This window comes from Galeopterus variegatus, unplaced genomic scaffold (assembly GCF_000696425.1).
Source record: "Galeopterus variegatus unplaced genomic scaffold, G_variegatus-3.0.2 Scaffold2119, whole genome shotgun sequence".
Classification (NCBI taxonomy): Eukaryota; Metazoa; Chordata; class Mammalia; order Dermoptera; family Cynocephalidae; genus Galeopterus; species Galeopterus variegatus.
In genome coordinates this window covers 41,283-61,425 of record NW_007728230.1, presented here as the reverse complement: position 1 = coordinate 61,425, position 20,143 = coordinate 41,283, and the positions used below count along the sequence as shown (strand labels likewise).

Sequence of the window (20,143 nt, the reverse complement as noted above, 5' to 3'; positions counted from 1 at the left end):
ACCTCGCTCAGCCAGTGAGCGGGAACCGGTCTGTATGTGGGATCCAGACCCTCGGCGGGAGCACTGCTGCGCTCCCAAGCGGCGCACTGTAGCAGTGCGCCACCGGGCCGGCCAGTTAAGCTTCTCTTGACTGTGATAGTTTTATAGACTTTTCTTGTTTTTTTGTGATCTTGAGGGCACTTGTCAGATATTTTGGAAAATGCTCCTTAATTGGGACATGCCTGATGTTTTCCTCATGATTAGACTGGGGTTATGAGTTTTTGAAAGAAAGTGCATAGAGGTACACGCCCTTCTCCTTACATTATATCAAGTGTACGTGTTATCAATATGACTTATCATGGTTGATGATAATCCCAGTCACCTGGCTTGTGATAATCTTGTTAGTCTCCATCTTCCTCTGCTCTTTGGAAGGAAGTCATTCTACACAGCCCACACTTAAGGACTGGGGAGTTGTCCTCCACCTCCTTGACAGTAAAGTATGTGCATAAATTATTTGGTGTTTTTCTGCATGGGATATTTGTCTGTTCTCCCTTTTTATTTATTAAACATTTATTTATATCAGTATGGACTCATGGATGTATTTATATTATACTTGGGTTATAATGTAATCCTACACTATTTTGTTGCTCAAATTGGCCTAGGTTTTGCTCTTTGGAACTTTTTAAATTGACTTGGATATACTCCCATCGTTGTGTGTGCGTGTGCATGTGTGTGTGTGTTTTATACTTCCTTACTTTTTGACACAGCAAGATGGTCAAGGTGGCTCATCTTGTATATTTTCTGTCTCAGCCCTAGAGTCAGCCATTCCTGGAATGATTTCTGGTTCCTTTTTTTTCTGGAGAATGATATTAGAAACCAAGATTTGGGCACTAGGTTCTTCACTATCTTTGAATGATTTTTCTCCCTTTTATTCCATCTAGTCAAATTCTTTCCCTTTGAGGATTTTTTTTTTCAAATTTAATTTATGCCCTTAAGCTCATTATTCCCTTACTGCAAGAGTCTTCTAAATTTTCTCTCTCTTCAATCCATTTCCCGCTTGGCAACCAGAGATTTGTATAAAATACAAAGAAATAAATATAAAATACAAATCTCATTATGCCAAAACCCTGGTTACAAAACCTTCATCAGGGGAGAGTTTAAACTTAATATTACTGGAAAAGTTTGGGGGATCTGGTTTCTATTTTCCTCTCCAGCTTCACCTCTGAAAACTCTCAACCTCAGTTTACACTCTGTTCTTACTACAGTGATTTTAGTTCCTGTGAGCCTTTGCATAGTTTTATTCCTGGAACACTGCCCTTGCCCCTCCCCCCCTGCCTCTCACCGGGGTCCTGTGCCGTGCTGTGGTTTCCTGTTGCTGGACTCTTCACGGTGGTCAGCAGTCACCCTTTTCACATGCCTCTTCCCTCTGGACTGAGCACTCTGTGATGGCAGTGGCCTCATACACTTGTTTCATCCCTGTGTTATGCACACTTAGCCCAATGCCTGGCACTTGATATGCACTGAAGAAGTGCTTGTTTACGAATCAGTAAGGGACCCAGGGGTTTTCCCCAGCATGCTAGCCTCAGGATATAGTGGTCACTTGACATATTTCCAAAGGAATATGGCTTGCCAAGTGTTAAATATGTATTATGTTTTGTAGGCAGAGTGTTTTTCAGTATGTGAGACATCTGCTCCATGACGGAAAGATGTGAGCAGTTTGTGCAACCATCTACCATTTCGCCTAATATGGCAGGGTTCCTAGCCTCCTTTGTTCTTTGTTTCCAAAATAGAAGACAGAAGGCAGAGTATCCATGACGGAAAGATGTGAGCAGTTCGTGCAACCATCTACCATTTCGCCTAATATGGCAGGGTTCCTAGCCTCCTTTGTTCTTTGTTTCCAAAATAAAAGACAGAAGGCAGAGTACAAGGCAGAGTATAGCTTCTTGAGTGCTTGGGATTCATTCTAATCTAGTGATGGGTGTGTGCTCAGTTCAACAGACTGGGAAACCTGCCACAAAGAAATGGACAGGAATTGTAAGCTGCCGAGAAATTTACACCCGCACCCCATAGCTCAGAACAGAGCATGGCCTCAGAGGTATTTCCAAACAAATTCCAAAACTTCCACACCTCCACCCTGACAGTCACACACTTACAAAACTCTAATACAAGAGCAAGTAGATAAGGTTCGGCATTGCTCACCCACGTCCTTTTCTACCAGGACAAAACTTTGATGTCTTTTATAAAAATCTTCCCTGGGGAAAGTAGGACAGTCATCCTGCACTCATGAGATATGGTTTAGACGTGAGGTTTCCAGAGCTGCTGGAATGGAAATAATCTCTGCTCCTCGTGAACATATGCACAGCAGTGTTCCTCCTCTAAATCTGGTAGTATCTTATAGACATTCCTTCCAGTCCTCTTGTCTCAGCTCGGATCGCCCTTGGATGGGGAAATGGAGAGAATATTAATAGCCCTTCTCTAGCAGATAATTTTTCTATGTAACATGCTAAATCTGCCACAACTTTGCCAGGTTTTTCTTATGAATGAAGAACACGCTTTTGTATCAGGTACAGAAAGAAAATCTTTTAGCTCAGTACTAAACAGAGTTAACTGGATATATTTGTCTTGAGATGACCCTGTTTAGTCCAGTGAGAAAATTAGGATAACAGAATAAACTGAAGTATTTGGCTTCCTTGTCTGCTGGAAGCCATGGTGACTGTGTATATGTAACGCCCCTCTCAACAACACTAATTAGGATAACTAAATGCTTAATTGTTTTTCCCTGCTTTTTGATAGCTCAAGATAGTTATTTTTTGAATACCCTATATTATTTAATGTTCACTAGAACAGTGGGCCATACAGTACAGGTATGAATTTTTTTTATGGTCTCTAGAATGGTCAGATAAAATACAGGATGACTAGTTAAATTTAGATTTTAGATAAACAACAAATATTTTTTTATCGTAAGTATACAGTAAGTATGCAATATTTGGGACAAACTTATACCAAAAAATTATTTGTTGTTTATCCAAAATTCAAATTTAATCAAGCATCCTGTATTTTTATTTAATGAATTTGCTAACTTTAATGTCCTGCTTACTTCTTCAGGCATCTTTAAAAGTTTACATTTCAGGGCCGGCCCGGTGGCGCACTGGATAAGTGTGCCGCTTGGGAAGTGCGGCGGCGCTCCCGCCTGAGGGTTCAGATCCCACATACAGACCGGTTCCCGCTCACTGGCTGAGCGAGGCGCGGGAGCAACACCGAGGGTTGCAATCCCGTTGCCGGTCCCCGGTCCGGTGCGGGAGCGACACTGAGGGTTGCCATCCGTTGCCGGACACAGAAAAAAGACAAAAAAAAGACAAAAATAAATAAATAAATAAAAGTTTACATTTCAATTAAATAAAGAATATAAGGCCATGTTAGAAGGAGAAAATAGGTTCACTTCACTTTTGTGATACCAGCTTTAGCTGTGCAGGATCCCCAAATTTCTAATGATCCCAAAATTTGTACCTGAAACTTTGTACACTTTGACTAGTAAGTCTTAGAGATCTACTGTATAGCATAGTGACGATAGTTAACAATATTGTATTGTTTACTTAAAAATTCTTTAGGAGGGTATGTCTTACCCATATTGTCTGAATGTTTGTCCCTTCCAAAGCTCATGTGGAAGGTTGATCCCCAGTGTGGCAGTGTTGAGAAGTGGAAAGTTTGGGAAGTGATTGGATCATGAGGGCTGTGCCTACATGAATGGAATAAGACGATTAATGGGTTAGTGGATGAGTGTGTTATTACAGGAGGGAACTGGTGGCTTTATGAGAAGCGCAAGCGAACATGTTAAGATGTGCTTTTACTCAGCCCTCACCATGTGATACCCTTCATCACCACAGGACCCTGTGGAGAGTCCCCACCAAGAACAAGACCTTCACCAGATGGCCCCCTGGATGTTAGACTCTACCCCTAAAACTGCAAGAAATAAATTATGTTGATTTATAAAATACCCAGTTTTAGATATTCTGTTATAAGCCACAGAAAAAGGACTAAATAAAGTGTACTTTAAATCCTGTGTTTCTCTGTTGATTTGTTGCCTAGATAATCTGTCCAGTATCGAGAGAGGGGTTTTCAGGTCCCCCACTATTATCATATTGGGATATATCTTTTTCTTTAGGTTTAATGGTATTTGCTTTATATATCTGGGTGCTCTAATGTTGGGTGCATATATATTTATATTTGTTATGTCTTCTTGCTGGATAGATCCCTTTATCAATGTATAGTGGCCTTCTTTGTCTGTTTTTATGGTTTTTGGTTTAAAGTCTATTTTATCTGGTATAAAAATAGCTATTCTTGCTTGTTTTTGGTTTCCGTTTGTGTGGTATACCTTTTCCATCCATTCATCTATATGCATCTTTACAGGTGAGGTGAATCTCTTAAAGACATCATGAAGTTCGGTCAAGATTTTTTTTTTTAACCAGTAAGGGGATTGCAACCCTCGGCATGGTGTGGTCCACACCACGCTCAGCCAGTGAGCGCACCGGCCATCCCTATATAGGATCTGAACCTGTGGCCTCATCGCTACCAGCGCCACACTCTCCCGAGTGAGCCACAGGGCCGGCCAGGGTCAAGATTTTTAATCCAATCTGACAGTCTGTGTCTTTTAAGTGGAAAGTTTAATTCATTTACACTTGGGGTTGTTGTTGAGAGGTATTGTCTTACTTCTGCCATTTTATTGCTTTTTGTTTACATGTTTTAAATATCTTTTGTTCTTTTCTTTCTCATTTATTATTCATGTTTGATGTTTGTTGGGTTTTTCAGGTGGTAAGATTTAGTTTCTCTTTTCTTTCTTGTTTGCATTTGTGTTTTACCAGTAGGTTTTGTTCTTTCTTGTGCATTCATGATAGTGATTATTGTTTTTCAGATTCCAGATTCAGCACTCCCTTGAGAATTTCTTGCTGGGCTGGTCATGTGGTGATGAACTCCTGCAGTTTTTGTTTATCTGGGAAATGCACTATTTCTCCCTCATTTCTGAAATATAGCCTTGCTATATTTATATATTATATATTAATTTATATATATATTTATTTATATATCATAATATATATTTATGTGTTATAAGATGTATTATATTATTAACTGACAGTATTTTTCTTTTAGTATTTTGAATATTTCATCCCACTTTCTTCTGGACTGTAGTTTCAGTTGAGAAGTCTGCTGTTAGTCTGATAGGGGCTCCCTTATACATGACTTGACACTTTTCTCTTGGTGCTTTTAGGATTCTCTCTTCATCTTTGAGTTTTGCAAGTTTGACTATGATATGTCTCAAAAAGGACCTTTTGGGATTGAATCTGTTTGGGGATCTTTGAGCTTCCTGGATCTGAAGGTCTGTGTCTCTCCCTGTACCTGGGAAGTTTTCCATTTTTATTTCATTGTCTAGATTTTCTATGCCTTTTCCTTTCTCTTCCCCTTCTGGAACACCCATGATTCCGATGTTTGTGTGCTTAAGGTTGTCTGCTAGCTCTCTTATACTTTTTCCATTTTTTGAAATTCTTTTTTCCGTTTTTTTTTTTTTTTTTTGTCTGCCTGGGTTATTTCATAAAAACTATCTTTGAGATCAGAGATTCTTTCTTCTGCTTGCTCTATTCTGCTGCTTAATCTCTTGGTTGTGTTTTTTATGTCATGGAATGAATCTTTCAGTTCCAGGAGTTCTGCTACATTTTTTAAAAGGTATTAATCTCTTTGTAAATTTCCTCCTTCATATCCTGGATATTTTTCTCATTTCATTGTGTTGTCTAACTGAGTCTTTTATCTGATTAAGTTTTCTTAAGATAGATACTAAGAATTCCTTTTCATTCATTTCAAGTGTTTCCTGTTCTGTACGGTCTGGTACTTGAGAATTACTATATTCCCTTGGCAGTATCATGTTTTCTTTTTCTTTTTTTTTTTTTAATTGTATTTCTAGTATCTCTACACTGATGTCTGGCCATCTGGTAGATCATTTGCTTCTTCTATTACTCTGGAGTGCATTCTGAGGAGAAAGACTTCCTACTCTTTTTCCAGGCTGCTCTGGTGACTCTCCTTGTGTCAGTGCAGTTGAATATACGGCAGGCAGCTTTCATGGTGATTGTGGCTGCTACTGAGATGACAAGCTATCCTTTCAGTGGTAGAAGCTATCATGGTGACTGTTGTGGGCCTCCTCTGCAGAAGTGGTGCAGAGCCTCCCATTCACAGTTGATGGCACTAGGTCCTGCCCTCTGTGCAGGTGGTGGGAGGGCCACCCAGGGCTTTTCCCCATCTGTGCCTCCTTGGTCACAGTGAGTGGTGCTGAGTCCTGCCCTCTGTGCAGGTGATGGTAGGGCAGCCTGGGTCCTTTCCCCACTGCTTCCTCCCTAGTCATGGTGAGCAGAACTGGATCTTGCTTTGTGTGGCTTTTTAAAGAGATTTTAAATCTAATTTTGTCCATTACTTACTTTTGCTATATTTTTCTCCTCACAGATTATTTTGTCTGCCTTGATATAGCTGTGTAGAGATATTGGAAAATTTTAACACGTATTTAGAGAATAATTCTTAGCTGTGATTGAGCTGGCATTTGTCATTTTTAAAAACTATTTTAAAAGTTTGGCTTGTAAAGTCTGTGACTTCTCAAGTACATCTTGTGTATTTTGCTTTGTTGTAGTTGCTGCTGTAATCTGTGCTGTCCTTTTTGTTTTAAGTGGACTAAGTTGACAAAATTCTTTTTTTTTTTTTTTCCAAACAAGAACTTCCAGAACTATCAAGACAATCCTCTGATATATCTTTAAAATTACTTAGAAAACCAAACCTGGATACCAAAAAGATGCTTTTTTGTTAGTTGCTCTGGTTCTTTAGTTAGCAGGCTCTGGGTGTTCTGTACGTGTGATAAGAGCCATAGAGAGAGAGGCGATGTGAAGAGCAACGGTGCAGCCTGCTGCAGTCAGGCGGGGTCACTGCTGGAGCGCTTCCTAACTGCGCTTTTCAAATGCCCCTGAGTGTGTGTGTTCACCTGTTGGGTTCTGGTGGGCTACCCTCCGAGCCTTCGCATTCTCTGTAAAGTTACCTGTCACGTCAAGATGGACTTATAAGGAGAAGTGAGAGGACAGAGAAAGGGAGCTATCTGTGTTTAATTTTCTCTCTCTTTTTTTAAAACACCTTCTCACTCTGTGTTCTCTCCTGGATCTTTCTATTGTGTAATGACATACAATAGGATTTATAGAAAGCAAATATATGTGTGTGTACATAACAAAATAACTTTATTTTGTTAACTTGAGACATATACCCTTAAAGCTATGGGGATTAGTACCAGGCAGGCAGGAACTCAGACACAGGTTCTCTGTAACTTTATCATTGTGTGTGTGTGTGCGTGTTTGCACGTGTAAGTGTGTGTGTGTGCACACGTGTGCATTCTTGGCTCCTCTCATCCATTTTCCCTCCTGCCCCTTTTATTTGCTATGGATAAAGTTACTTGGGAAAAATTCAGCTTTACTTTGACTGACCCCAAGGAAAATAGGATTTTGTCTTTCCACTCTGCCTCTATGGAGGATTGTTAGGAAAATCCCCATAGTCAGAATGTGGTAGGGTAACCCTGAAGCTCAAGATTTGCTGCCACGAAGTAGGCTTGGGCTCAGCACAGTAGCCTTGGCTGTGCCTGCAGTCTCACAGAGCATCTCCATCCTCATTCAGACACCCACGGGAAACTTTACCACAGTGCAGTTTTCATATCCCAGTGTTCACTGGTTGAAGGATGTACAGGTAGTGACATGTAAGCAATAAAGAAAGTTGAGAGAGTTGCAAGGCTTTTTTTTTTTTTTTTTAAAAGATGACCGGTAAGGGGATCTTAACCCTTGACTTGGTGTTGTCAGCACCACGCTCACCCAGTGAGCGAACCGGCCATCCCTAGGGCCTTGGTGTTATCAGCACCGCACTCTCCCGAGTGAGCCACGGGCCGGCCCGAGAGTTGCAAGACTTAAGGAGGGATTCCCTCTGCAGAGGGGCCAGCCAGTGTTGCTCCGTGCTCCTGCCTGTGGCCTCCAGGCTCTGCTCAGCATAGGGAGCCACAGGGCTAGGCACCTCAGCACTGATCTGGGAGAAGGACGGCTGGAGGGGACACCCTTCCCGTGTAGAGGGCACCATGGGAGATCGGGCTGATCACAACAGTGTAGTAGACTGAGCACATAAAAACAGTTCTGTTGCACTTAATATTCATAATGTGCATCCTTTTCATTATCCTTTTTTATTTCTTCCAAATACTACCTTATACATTTTCTCACTGTTTCTGTGTTTAAAAGAAATCCAAACTGTGTAGAATCATTGCTGAGCCTGTTGTTCAGGCTGCAGTTTCTGCACCAGGAGCTAGTTCTCTGAGGCCGCCCCATGGAGACACAGCCTGACAAATGCAAAATCAAGGAGTGGGTGGTGTTTGACTGTGATGCTTCCACTGGTTTCTTTGTTTTGCTCTCAGAGAGTCTCCTGCAGTCCTTGTCTTCTTGATTCCCTTGCCTCTCCCTACCACTCATTCCTCAAAACACGTCTGACGTGCAGTTGCTTCACTGTAGAAAGGGCTCAGTGGCTTCCCTTTCTTAGCAGTGCTGGTTTTTAACGCTTCCTTCAACCATGCAGTGGAAGACTCCATCTCCCATTAAGTCAGTGTAAGTTAAAGGCAAATGTAAGAATTGCTTTTTAATTCTAATTTTAATTGGCTAATAATAATTGTATATATTATGGGGTACAAAGTGATGTTCCAATACATATACACATTGTGGAGTGATCAAATTGGGCTAATTAATATATCCATCACTTCACATGTTTATCATTTCTTTGTGGTGAGAACATTTAAAATCCAATCTTAGCTATTTTGAAATATACACTGTTAACAATAATCACCATGTTGTGCAGTAGATCACTAGAATCTACTTCTAACTGAACGTTCGTACCCTTTGGCCAGCATCTCCCTGTTCCCTGCCGACCCCCTACTCCAGCCTCTGGTAACCACCATTCTCCTCTCTCCTTCTATGAACTTGGCTTTTTTAGATTCCACATATCAGTGAGTTCGTGCTGTATTTGTCTTCCTGTGCGTGGCTCATTTCACTTAACATAAGGTAGTCTAGATTCATCTATGTTGTTGCAAATGACAAAATTTCCTTTTTTTTTTTTTTAAGGTTGAATAGTATTGCATTGTGTATGTTGGGATGAAAGTTTTCCCAACACCTCCCAAATTATAGCACCATGCTGTCTACTACTTTACTTGCTGGCCTTCCGAGGACTGGTGTGTAAGGTCATGGTGAGCCCAGATGTTCTTTTGCCCAGGATGTCATCATGGTGTGAATTGTCTCAGCAGCTATTTCTATTCTGTAGCTTCCATTGTACCAAACGACCCACCTAATAATTATTTTAATATGGTGTTGAGGGGATTTCTGTTTCTAAAGTTAAATTTCAGTAATTCTCTGGTTGAGTCACATTAATCTCTCTCTTTTTGGAGAGATGGAGGGCGGGTGCATAACCGTAAGGAGTTACATATTAGTGCTTTGTTTTAAGTCACCTTGGTTGATTCAGAGACTTGACTTCAGAAACCGCACACTTACTGGGGGTGTCAGCCCAGTCAAGGGTGACTCAGCCTCACCGTCATTAGTTCTGACTTGGTGCTGAGCAATTCCCACGATAACTGTTGACTTTTATTGTTTCTCTAAAATTGGTTCCATGCTGAGAATAATCTGAAGTAATGTTACGTAATTTTATTTTGGTCATATTACTGTAGCATTCTCTCTGACCCCTTCTCCAACACTCGAGTTTGGCTGAGAAGTGTAGTTTGAAGACAGAGAAGACATTTCAGAAGTCCTGTGTGCCCACAGGAGAACTGCAGAGGTTTTTTAATGAAAACACCTATGTCATTATTTTTTGTATTTAAGACTCAGACTCTTTTCCTCCTTTTGGAACGTTTGAAGGTGATTATTTTTCTTAGGAACTACACATAGGAGTCTCAGCTAGAGAAGCGATTACTTTTTAAGGTACCTAGATCTGCGTGTGGCGGCTCACAGATCGGAAAAAGGTACCGTGACTCCCTCTGGAGGGAGGTGCTTGTTAAGAAGTTGAAAAGTTTTTATTTAAAAACTTTGCAATTATATCTCACAAATTCAGTGAAATTAAAATTGATCCTGGGGCCCCAATCCCTCATAAAAGATTCCTCGGTGCCCCACACGTTCCCTCTGGATGCTGCGTGGTCGCCTGAGACACAGATCCATTGTCAGTGCTTCGTCGCTGGCACTAAGAGCACCATTGTTTAATTATGAGGTCCGCCAGGCTCTGCCACTCAGGACCGTCCTCTTGTTTTTCTCTTCTTGTAACCCCCAAAGATTTAGCAGGCACAGCAAATTATTCTTCTTTTCTAAGTTGTTGTTTATTTTCCTCAAAGAATAAAAGAAGTCAGCTGAAGAAATGTGAAGGCATTTAAAGCTGACCTTCTGAACGCCAAGAAACAAAAACAAAAAAACCATTGTAGGGCAATTTTGATTGTGTTTGTAAGATAAATTGAGCACTGGCTTTAAAAAATGACAAATGCGTGCAGGACTTGAAGCCACTGTTTGGCGATTTGTCAGAAATGCTGGTTTTTCCCAAACTGAAACCTTTTGTGCACCGTACTTCAACCCCTACTGTACAGTGGAGTCAGTTTTTCAATTGCAATCAGTTCTCAAGAAGAAAAGGCATACAAAATATGTGTGTATGTGTGTTTATACACTGCCATATTTTAATGAAGAAATTTTCTCATGTCCACTAAATTAAAAAGCAATTAAGTATTGAAGGATGCGTCTGAATCGTTGCAGGATCTTTTGGAAATTTCCTCAATTTTGGTTGCTGGATTTGCTCTCAATCCTGTGTAGCACATCTTACAACAATCTGCTAGGAAACTTACTCAAACACCTGTAGAGACTGGCATGAGCCACTGACACTTTTCCAGGTAGGTGGTAATGGAAGCCTCCAAAATGTTCCAGAACTCAAAAATCTTTCCCCCTCTCCAACTTTTACTAATGGTTTATTTGACTTAGGAAAGCTCTCCTTTTAAGACCTCGCCTTTAGAACACAGGTCTATTGCTCATTCACCCTACATTGGTAAATGTATCTCAGAAGCCTTTTCAAGACCACAACACCAAAGTTAAAGACAAGGTCCCTGAAGATGCAGAGGGATTTTTTTCAAGGACTTCCAAATTCAAGTCTGGTGCTCTGCCTGGGACATTGCAGCCAGCCCCTCAGTGGGGTAAACACACACCTCGTGTGCCTCTAGCACCAAGGGTGGGAGCTCTGATTGCTTGGGTCAGAGGGTGGGATATCTAGGACTGTAAGTATGCCTGGGTGCGTCCATGTGTGGTGGGTGAGAGAAAGAAGTCACAGAGAGCATTTGGGGTGCCCTTAAGAGGCAGCAGAGAATTGTCAAAGAAGAGAAGGGAGGCAAACTGAGACAGAAGGAGCCAGCAACCAAATTCTTTCCAGTCATCTTCCCCAGCTGTGTTGAGGTCTCTGCAGCGAGCAGTGGCCAAGATTTACTGAAAATCATTCCCAAGCCACCTTCTGCTTGTTGGTGCCTTCACGAAGCAGTCCTCTCGGAAATCACGTGGATGGAAATTATTTTGTACAGGTTTGGGAGAGAACACTGGGAACACTATCCATGGTTCACCAGAGGTTTTGGAATGTAAATGTCTGTTTTAGCCGCTGAACAGTTTACTTATGGACCCCTGGGAAATGACTGCCTTCACCTGTGCGAAGATTCCCCATTATGTAAATGAAGAGACAGAATAGATATATATGACTGAACTCAGGAAATATCTCTGCACAACTCCTATAAATGCATACAAATTATTATACTGCAAGTGATGTGCAAGGTGCTGAAGGGACGTGGGCAGTGGACTCATCAGGGTCTGCAGGAAGCTAGACTGCAAACAAGTCATGCATCAATGTCTTTTCCATAGCTGTGTGTGGCTCCGTTTCTTAGGAGCTTTCACACACAAATGAGTTGTGTGAGATTATTGATGTTGGGTTGCGTTTTGTGAAGTGATTGGAAGGTATTATGAATGCAGAGGAGGCAATTGGGCTTGAGATCATCATGCTAAGTGATTCCACAAGAAAGGAAGTCTTCACCTGCAAACACTTTACCTTCCCTGGCCAGCTCCTTGCGTGCACATCGATAGCTTCTGGAGCCTCTTAATCACATAGAGAATAACTGCTTGATGCATGACATTATTGCCTTGGCTTACTTTTAAATTCCGGGGGGAAATTAAGGATGTGGAAATAATCTTTCTCTAGGATTGGTGTTATAAGGAGTGTTTTTGGGCTGTGAAAAATAATTTCTTAGAGGTGAGAGCAAGTAGAAAATATTTCTCTCTAGCTATTTTAAGGGGACAAACCTGGAATAATAAGTCAGAAATGCATTGACACTGTGCTTAGATGCATAGAGGAATGAACCTCCTTTGTTTGTCTAAACCTATAGTGTCTTTTTCATGAGCCTCTACCTGCTGGTGGCCAAAAGTAAATGAACTTTATTTGGTTTAATGGTGCTTAAAGCTTAGCTGTAGCTGATATTTAAACAATCTCTCTAGACAATACTCCATCCAGAGGGTGCCTGCTCAGGCCTTTTCTTCTGCCCCTACCCACAGCTTTTTTTAAGATAATGTTTTTGTCCCTTTTACTTCTCAGTCATCTCCGTTTTCCCACCACCTCTTCAAGGAAGCATTTGGGTATTGGGTGTATGTGGACAGTCATGGCTCAAGTAACCTTGTGCTCAACGGGGGGTCCTTGGGCATGGGATCTTTGGGCACAGGGTCCTTCTACAGTGCTGACTTCTGGTGACATCACTCGGTCACCTGGTTGCTATTTCCCCACTGGCCTTTGCAGCCATAGATGGGGTAACCTATGATCCAGCTGCTTCCTGAGCATGGACAGAGCCTCCTGGAGCTCCTGGCTTATCCTCGCTCACCTCAGCTTGTGCAGATGCTGCAGACTCTGACTGTGACAGCAATTTGCCCCTGCCTGGGTGAGTTATTCTGAAGCTATTCCTATGGAAACATCTCACCCCCACGTAGCCAGTCCCCTCCAAGAAGCTCCAAGCCAGACTCACAAATATTTGTTGGTCCTCTCTATGCCACCAGGGAAACGAAGGAAACTTGGAAAAGCCAAACCTCACGCCTCTGAGCTTGCTCACACTGTGCCTCAAGTTACTCCAGGTGGGCATGGGGAAGCTTGAGGGGTGGCAGTGTAGTGAGGGGAGCCCCGTTAGGTCCTAAGTGTCACCCTCTCTTGGTACGCTTCTGCCCAAATCTCTCATCTTCTGACCACCCCTATCTCTTTCTGACCGCCCCCTCCAGGGTCCCAGAGGTTGAATTTTTATTTTCTTTTCATTACATCCTCTGTGTTTCCTGACAACGGTCACACTGTCAGAGGAGGAGGGGTGTTTCTATCCCGAGGTGAACTCTATGACTGGAGAGGTCCAGGCTTGGTTTTTGATGTACTCAAAAGTGTAGGTTTGGGGGCCGGCCCAGTGGCGCACCGGATAAGTGCGCCGCTTGGGAAGCGTGGTGGCGCTCCCGCCCGAGGGTTCGGATCCCACATACGGACCGGTTCCCGCTCACTGGCTGAGCGAGGCACGGGAGCAACACCGAGGGTTGCGATCCCATTGCCGGTCCCCGGTCCGGTACAGGGGCAACACTGAGGGTTGTGATCCGTTGCCGGACACGGAAAAAGACAAAAAGACAAAAAAAAAAAAAAGTGTAGGTTTGGGCAATGGACTTGAGGTTAATTATAAGAAAAATAAAGGGATTTCAAAAAATTCTCATTCTAGACAATAGCCAAACTCCCATGGTCATTGTATCACTACAGAGTCATGTCTTGAATGTCAAACGATTATTATTAATTTGTATCTTTGTATTTTTTCTCTGCAATAAATTGTAATCATCTCCTCATTCCAGTTCCACCCTCCCAGCCCTGGGAGATTCTTGGGATAAAGAGGATGGAAACCATATGCAGAAAGTCAGAGAGGAAGGTCCCCTGACAGCAAGTCCGTGCTCTGCCTGGCCACACTGAGCAAGCTCACTGAGTAACAGCTTCCCTTCCCCTTAACTGAGATCAAAACGGAATCTGCGCCACAACATGACTATGTCAAATGCATGGGCACGTGGAGAAATATGGAAAAGAGGCACGCAGCTGATGGGTTATGGTGCTGGTTGTATGTGATTGTACCAGTTTCCTGCGGTTGCCATAGCAAACTCCTGTAACCAGGTGGCTTGAAATAGTAGAAGTTTATTTTCTCCTAGTTTGGAAGCCAGGCATCTGAAATCAAGGCGTGCAGGCCATGCTCTCTCGGTAGGTTCTAGAGAAGAACCCTTTCTTGCTTCTTTCATGGCTTATTGCAACAAAACCTCAATCTGTGCCTCCTCCTCGCATAGCCTTCTTCTCTTTGTCTCTGTTTTCTGTCTCCTCTAAGGACACTGGTCATTGAATTTAGAGCCCACCTAATCCAGGAGGATCTCCCCTTGAAGATCCTCACCTTAGTTAAACATCTGCAAAGACCCTGTTTATATCAAAGGTCACATTCTGAGGTTCTGGATGGACATATCTTTTGAGAGCCACTACTGAACCCACTATAGTGATCTGTTGTTCTCACTTATTGTTTTCTTATTTTGTGGTAGTATTTTTTGTACATTATTAATTGGTAATAAGCAGGAGAGAAAATATCATGGCTTTCAAAAAATCTATAAAACGATTTTACTAGGATGAGTTCCTATTTATAAACTTTTCCCTGCCTTTCACTCCTGAAAAAGTTCTGTGTGCCTGTCCTTGTTTTTTTACAGAAATCCTTGTACCTAAAAGTGAGCTGTGTAAAGCTGGTATTTCAGACAAAAGGTACCCCCAAGTTCTCAGCCCAGTGTGTTTAACCACTAGACAGCCCTAGAAACAGAATCACAGAAACTCAGGAAGAGCATCTGTATTAGTCTGTTTCTTATGCTTTTAATAGAATACCCGAAATTGGTAATTTATAAAGAAACACAACTTATTTTTTACAGTTCCAGAGTCTGGGAAGCCTAAAATCTAGTGAACACATTTGGTGATGGCCGCCTTCTGAGGGCAACCAGGGTGTCACATGGAAAGAACGGGCTGAGCAAGAGAGCTAGCCCGCTCACTCACTCTCCTTATGAAGCCGTCACAACCACGCCCATGACTCCATGAATGGGTCAATCCCTACATGAGATCACAGTCCTCACAATCTAATCACCTCTTAAAGGCCCCACCTTTCAAATGCCATAATAGGATTTCCCATCCTCTTAACACTGTTACAATGGGGATCAAGTTTCCAATACATAAACTTTTGGGGTATACACTGAACCCATAGCAGCTTTCCTCGGGCTGTTTAACTGGGAAATAATTGGATGTGAAAAGAAATCTAGTTCCAGATAAAGGAATAACTTAGCTCTTATGCATATGCATAAAATGTCTGTAGGGCAATATTGACTTGAGAGGTTTAGTCTGAGTATTTGAAGTTGAAGGATTTATCCTGAACTAAAAAATTGATTTCCATAATCTCAGGGGAAGAGTGCCAGCTTAGTCTTGGTTCAGGAGCCTATGAAGGGCTCGCTCCCCAGGCAGAGCTCAGGTTTCCCATCCGGTAGCTTAGAGCATGAAGACCTCTGCAGACACCTAACTCTATTCCTTTCTCAGTCTCCTCCTTTGTGAAATGAGTGTTTGGACCACATGGTACAATTATGTTGCTTCCAAGTCAGCAAGTCTGAAAGGCTGTGATTTGACTTCTGTCCCAACCCGTCACCTAATATATTCCTCCATTCAAACGTGCAACAATAAGAGAACAGGCTGCAAAAGGGAGCGGCAAATATCTCGCCTTAGAGCTGCGTGGAATGAGACAGCCAGTCAGCCTTTCTGAGCTTTGGTGTATAGTCTGCACAGTGGCATCGAGTGGACACTCAGTAGATCATTCCTGTGGGCCTTTCCGACTCCAGCAGTCCATTATGGTGCTGTCTGATATGAGAGCCACCAGCCACATGTGGTTTTGGAGCACTTGAAATGTGGCCAGTCTGAATGAAGAGGAATCGTAAGCATAACACACACATCAAATTTTCAACACTCAGCATGAAAAAAATAATGTGCATTTCTCATTAGTGTCTTTATACTGATTACATATTGAAATGATAGTATTTTGGACATATTAGGTGAAATAAAATATATTACTAAAATTAATTTCACCTGCTTTGTTTTATTATTTTACTGTGGCTTCTAGAAAATTTAAAATTGTGTATGTGACTCACATCATGTTTCTATTGTTAAGCGCTGTTCTGGAACATCTATGCAATACAGTTTTGAGACTAAAGTCCAAATGCCCAGAGTTACATATACTGATCATGAGCCTTGTGTGCTTTAAATTTGCATGTGTATATGTATAAATACCTGCACATCCACATATGCACACAGCATCGTTAAAAAAGCAAGGTTATTATAAAAGTGTGCTTGTCACCTTCCCTTGCTCTCAGGCTATCAGTACCACCACCAGCCTTGGCTACTTACTTAGAAAAATAGAGGCTTTGGTTTAACACAAGTTATGTATCAATGTAGATTACCTTTTTTAACATTCCTTATTTTTGGAAAAAAATAATTAATGTATGCTATTTACAGGTCGTGTATTGATAAGATATTAAGGAAATGATATATAAGAGAAATCATGAACATATACACAAATACAATTGCACCACACACATTCTTTAGCAGCGACCAGGTTTAGTGACGCAGTACAGGTGTGGCTCAGCTCTCTTTCCTTTAGTGTATATGGGACACGCGTACCACGTGTGTCCCCATTTTCTGTCCACTCTACGACTGCCCATTATTCCTCACTTTCCAAGCCTATTCTCTTCCAATAATTTACCCTCTTCCTCTGTTATTTATATGCTCAGAAACAGAGTTTTCCCTTACTGAATATTGTAATCCAGATTCATTTATCCCCTCAGTCAGTATCTTTGCACAGCTTGCTATGGCAAAGCACCATTCAAGGAAATACAAAGATGAATTGGACTCAGATCTTAAACTGTACTTACTCTTTAGAAAGAACGTAAGATCTACGGAGTGTAAATGTGTAAATGCAGTGTAAGTGTAGTTTAGGGATTGAACACGAGATTAATAGCAGACATCACAATGCCTATGTTTGAACCCAGGGTCCCCCACTATTTGGATGTGTGAGCTTAGGCAAGTAATGTAACCTCGCTGAGCCTCAGTTTCTTCATCTGTAAGATGGACCTGATAGCGTTTACCTTAAACATGGGATATGTATGAGGTTAAGAGAGACTAATCCGTTTAAAGACATCAGTTCTCAGCCTGGTGGGGAGTATGTTCTTAATGTGAGTTAATATTTTCTAATTATGGGCATACTTATTAAAGACAGGATAGTCATTTGAAGTACAAATAAAAGTGGATGTTTTATAATAGATCTCACATACTTCTGTTTGGAGAAGGAGGAAAAGCTTTGTAGGAGGTGGAATTTGGCCTAGACAAAAGAGAATTTGGGTAAATATAGGTGGGTGTGGACATTCTAGGTGGAGGAACAACAGAAGTGATGTGAACCTTTCCCGTGGAGCAGCAAATTGTCGAGTCAGTGTTGAAGTGAGTTTTCAGAGGACAGGTAGAGAGAACTAAGCTTGAAAAGGGAGGGTGAGAGTGAGGCTTCTCTAGTAAAGGTAACATACTCACATGTGATCTTCCAGGCACAGTCTTCTCTCTATTTTATGGTGTACCTTCATGTCTGTCGACGTAGCTTCTAAGCAGGAGTGATTCTGCATGTTATAGGTTTATGTCGGTATTATTTTCATCCTCTCTAAGCTTCATGGGCCCCAGAGGCACTGACGACATTCCCCTACTCTGTGCCATTCTGTCATTTCCACCTTCTGCTCCATACGAGTAATCGTGTTCCTCTGAGCTCCTGACATCCGGCTACCAACCTCTAGACCTTCTGGTCACCTCTCCAGTGATTGCTCATTTTCTCCTTTCCATACAAAACTTCATGCCTGGACCACAGCTTTTTAAACTTAAAATAGTGTTTTAATCCCACAATAGCTGTTCTCCACATGGTCTTGTCCTATGATCAATGAGAGAGCTGAAGTCTCCTACCTCCACCATTTATTAGCAGAATGTCTCTGGATAATTTACTTAACCCCTTTGAGCCTAGAATAGAGATAATCATGGAATATATTTTATAAGGTTATTACGAAGAAAGAATGAAAGAATATATATTAATTGCTTAACACAAAGCTTGGTGTGTAGTATGTCTTCCAAAACTGTCATTCAGTGTTAGCAACCTTTAGTCCTTTTACCATCTTATCAACCCTTTCCTGCCTTCATTTCATTTCTTATTTAGTCTAGACATCAACTTGTCCTTCTGTCTTCAGTACCCCTCTTCTTAGTACCCTCCAATCCCTTGCCCTGTTGCGTTTATTCCCTCTCAGGCAGACTCGAACCTGGAGCATCCAGTGGTCTTTGCATCCATTCTTGTATCAGGATGTTGAGACTCCAGAGAAAATCATCTCAACCTTCCTTAACGCTTAACTCAGACCTCAGTCCTCCTCTGTATCCTGTGTAAACATGTTTTCCCATTTTCTGTGAACAGGTGACTCAAAGCTTGTTTGAAGTCTCTTGCTAACCTCCACCATCCTCTCTCTCAGCAGGTGGCCTTCCCTCCTGCTGCAGGAACAAAGCTGAGACCTTCCTGCAGTGAATCCCACAGCTTCTGCCTCTGCAGCTGTGACTTATCTTCACCCCCTTTCTTATCCTGTCACAGGGTAGTCTAAGAAACAGCTGCATCAACTACAAAGCCTACTACCATACCTACTTGTTGAACAGAGAGAGTGCTTATAGCTGTATAATGAAGACATTTCTCTCACTGGATTTAAAGTCTGAATAAACAAATTGAAATAATTCAAATATGAAAAATAACCTAGAAAGTATTTAAACCACACAGGTATAGAAACAGCTGCATCAACTACAAAGCCTACTACCATACCTACTTGTTGAACAGAGAGAGTGCTTACAGCTGTATAATGAAGACATTTCTCTCATTGGATTTAAAGTCTGAATAAACAAATTGAAATAATTCAAATATGAAAAATAACCTAGAAAGTATTTAAACCACACAGGTATAGAATGTTTTAATTATATTCCCTGCTTATACATAGTTGAACATTTTTAAATGGTAGGAAAATTTTAATTCAACAAGTTGAATGATAATATTGTTAATAAATCTTATTGAATATTAATTTTAGAGGTGTATGTGTTTTCCTAATCCACAGAGACACCCAAGCAATAAATATTCTTTCTGTGTATATGTATGCAAACACATATGTATAGATACATGTACACACACGTTTATGTACTTATATTTACACATAAGTTTCTGTGTGTGTGTGTGTGTGTGTATACGTGTGTGTATTCTTATTTATCTGAGCATTACATTCTAATGCCTGACTTTGCTACAGGGATATCTGGTTCTAATATGTCTTAGTTATATAATGTGATGATACATTCTTAGTGTGCTTAATGTCCTTGAAAATCTCAGCCTCCCTAGTAGAATATTCCATAGCAGGATTCTTAAGGTGAATACAAATCCCAGATTTTCAAGGACAAACTGAATTTCAGATATCCAGACCCATTCCTTGTTTGGATATTGATTGGTTCAATAATCATTTGTGGAGTATCTGCTAGACCAGGCATGGCACAGCGAGGGAGGACATGTGCAAAGGTAGATAATGACGATGCTGTTTTATAAACAGAATTATTTGGGAGAACTGCAGAGGGAGCAAATATTTCAGAGTGGCTTGTCAGGAAAAGCTTCACAGAGTCCTGTGTCCTAAATCTTGGCTCAGAAATTGAGTTCACCGAATATGTTATCCTATAGCTCCTCATTCTATCCTCCTATCACCCAAATTTCAAACTCAGTGAATCGTGGCTTCTGCTGTGTCAGGAGCTACAGTCGTAAATGACGATCTTTAGCCTGCTCTGTGTGTCTCTGCACTTTCTTTTATCTCTCCAGCTGGATCCTAATTGCTGCCTGTACATCCAGCATCTCACATTAGCAGTCTGCAGGCTTGGTCTCTCTGGACCCTAAAGACACATGGGCATTTTTCTTTAGTCA

At 41.5% G+C, this 20,143-nt stretch overlaps 1 protein-coding gene across 1 annotated transcript in view; it reads left to right on the top strand.

Annotated features, from left to right (window-relative positions):
- Window positions 1–18,880, top strand: part of ZMAT4 (zinc finger, matrin-type 4) — a 228,647-nt gene extending 209,767 nt beyond the window's left edge. Inside the window, exon 5 of the mRNA XM_008580522.1 lies at window positions 18,681–18,880. Coding sequence (XP_008578744.1) covers window positions 18,681–18,730 — 50 coding nt within the window. The 3' untranslated portion in view covers window positions 18,731–18,880. The remainder of the gene's footprint in view (window positions 1–18,680) is intronic.
- The last annotated feature ends 1,263 nt before the right edge of the window (window positions 18,881–20,143 follow it).